We start from the raw sequence: 1,881 nt of genomic DNA on the forward strand, positions 1-1,881 counted from the left end.
AGAACCAGAAATATCGACCTTATCCCTGCTACCAGTGCAACTGCTAACCCAAGACCTCTCGGTTTCAGTTTCAGCCCTCGTCGACTCGGGCTCTTTGGGCAATTTCATATCCTATGACCTCCTAAATCATCTCCATCTATCCCGCCTACGTCAAGCCCGGGAGCTCCGAGTCGAGACGATTCAGGGAAAGCCGCTAGGGCGTGGGCGGGTGCAGTTTCGCGCCCCACCGCTAAGATTGAGGATCGGATGTCTGCATGAGGAAATCATTTCCTTCCTGGTACTAGAGGGACCCACAGTGGATATCATCCTGGGACGCCCCTGGCTCCCTCTCCACTGGTCAGATGGGAGCCCTGTGATATCACTCGCTGGAGCGAGTCATGCCATATAAATTGTCTCAGCACTCTACTCGTACCGCTTCCACGCCCCATCAAGGCTCAAGTTGCTTACACCCTTGTTGAAAGTCCAGAACCTCAAGAAACACCAACCGTCCCATCTGACTATGCAGCGTTCCAGGATGTCTTTAGTAAGCAGGCAGCCACTCGCCTTCCACCGCAATGGCCATGGGAGCCATCGACTTGCTACCTGGGGCAAAACTCCCTAAGGGTAGAGTATACCCACTGTCCATCCCGGAGCGCAAGGCCATGGAGGATTACATCCAGGAGGCTCTTAAGCAAGGTTTCATCCGACCATCCACCTCCCCGGCAGCCTCAAGTTTCTTCTTTGTGGGCAAGAATGACGGGGGCTTGAGGCCGTGCATCGACTATCGCATGCTGAACTCCCAGAAGGTGGAATTACCGTACCCACTTATCCTGGTCCCAGCCGCCTTGGAGGAACTCCGTGGAGCTCGCGTCTTCTCCAAAATGAACCTGCGGAGCGCGTACAACCTCGTTCGAATCAGGGAGGGCGACGAGTGGAAGATGGCGTTCATTACCCCCGCAGGCCACTATGAATATCGGGTCATGCCGTATGGCTTGTCAAACTCCCCGTCCGTCTTCCAAAGCTTCATGAATGAGGAGTTCTGGGAGTTCCTCAATAAGTTCCTGATTGTCTACATTGATGATATTCTCATCTACTCCCGGAACCTGGCCGAACATCGCCACCATGTCACGCAGGTCCTTCAGAAGCTCCGTCAACACCAGCTGTATCTGAAATTGGAGAAGTGCGAATTCCATCGCTTCTCGGTCCAGTTCCTCGAATATGTCATCAGCAAGGAAAGGTATCCAGATGGACTAGGAGAAGGTTAAGGCCATCAGGGAGTGGCCGCTCGGTGAAGGAGTTACAAAGATTCCTGGGATTCGCGAACTTCTATCGACAGTTTGTGAAGAGTTTCAGCATGCTCACGGCCCCACTTACTTCCATGCTACGAGGCAAACCCAAGTCCCTGTCCTGGAACAGCCATGCCCGCGAAACATTCAGCCAGCTCAAGGAGGCCTTCAGCACGGCTCCCATCCTTCACCATCCGGATCCCCAGGTACCATTTGTAGTGGAAGTTGACGCCTCTACCACCGGCGTTGGGGCCGTGCTGTCACAGCAATGTGGGGAACCTCCAATCCTCCATCCTTGCGCTTACTTCTCCAGGAAACTGAACCCGGCGGATTAGAATTATGACATCGGCAATCAGGAACTGCTCGCCATCAAACTAGCCCTGGAGGAGTGGCATCACTGGCTGGAGGGAGCCCAACACCCCTCCAGGAAACTGAACCCGGCGGATTAGAATTATGACATCGGCAATCAGGAACTGCTCGCCATCAAACTAGCCCTGGAGGAGTGGCATCACTGGCTGGAGGGAGCCCATCCCCCTTGTAGCGTCTGCGTAAAATCATGGATGGTCTTTGTGGTTTTATGGCTTAAGAGACCCCTTTTAGCCTTTGACATTTACAT

At 53.7% G+C, this 1,881-nt stretch overlaps 1 protein-coding gene across 1 annotated transcript; it reads left to right on the forward strand.

Moving 5' to 3' along the window:
* The first annotated feature begins 554 nt into the window (after nucleotides 1-554).
* LOC107737406 (RNA-directed DNA polymerase homolog) lies at nucleotides 555-1,244 on the forward strand. Its single transcript, XM_016548895.1, has one exon. It carries the CDS (start codon nucleotides 555-557, stop codon nucleotides 1,242-1,244), a length of 690 nt encoding a protein of 229 aa, XP_016404381.1.
* Nucleotides 1,245-1,881: the final 637 nt, after the last annotated feature.

This window comes from Sinocyclocheilus rhinocerous, unplaced genomic scaffold, assembly GCF_001515625.1.
Source record: "Sinocyclocheilus rhinocerous isolate Xijiao unplaced genomic scaffold, SAMN03320098_v1.1 scaffold23515, whole genome shotgun sequence".
Classification (NCBI taxonomy): Eukaryota; Metazoa; Chordata; class Actinopteri; order Cypriniformes; family Cyprinidae; genus Sinocyclocheilus; species Sinocyclocheilus rhinocerous.

What these genes read in the sequence shown, in the direction of transcription:
- LOC107737406 (XM_016548895.1), top strand. Translation starts at nt 555, where the DNA reads ATGGCCATGGGAGCCATCGACTTGCTACCTGGGGCAAAACTCCCTAAG.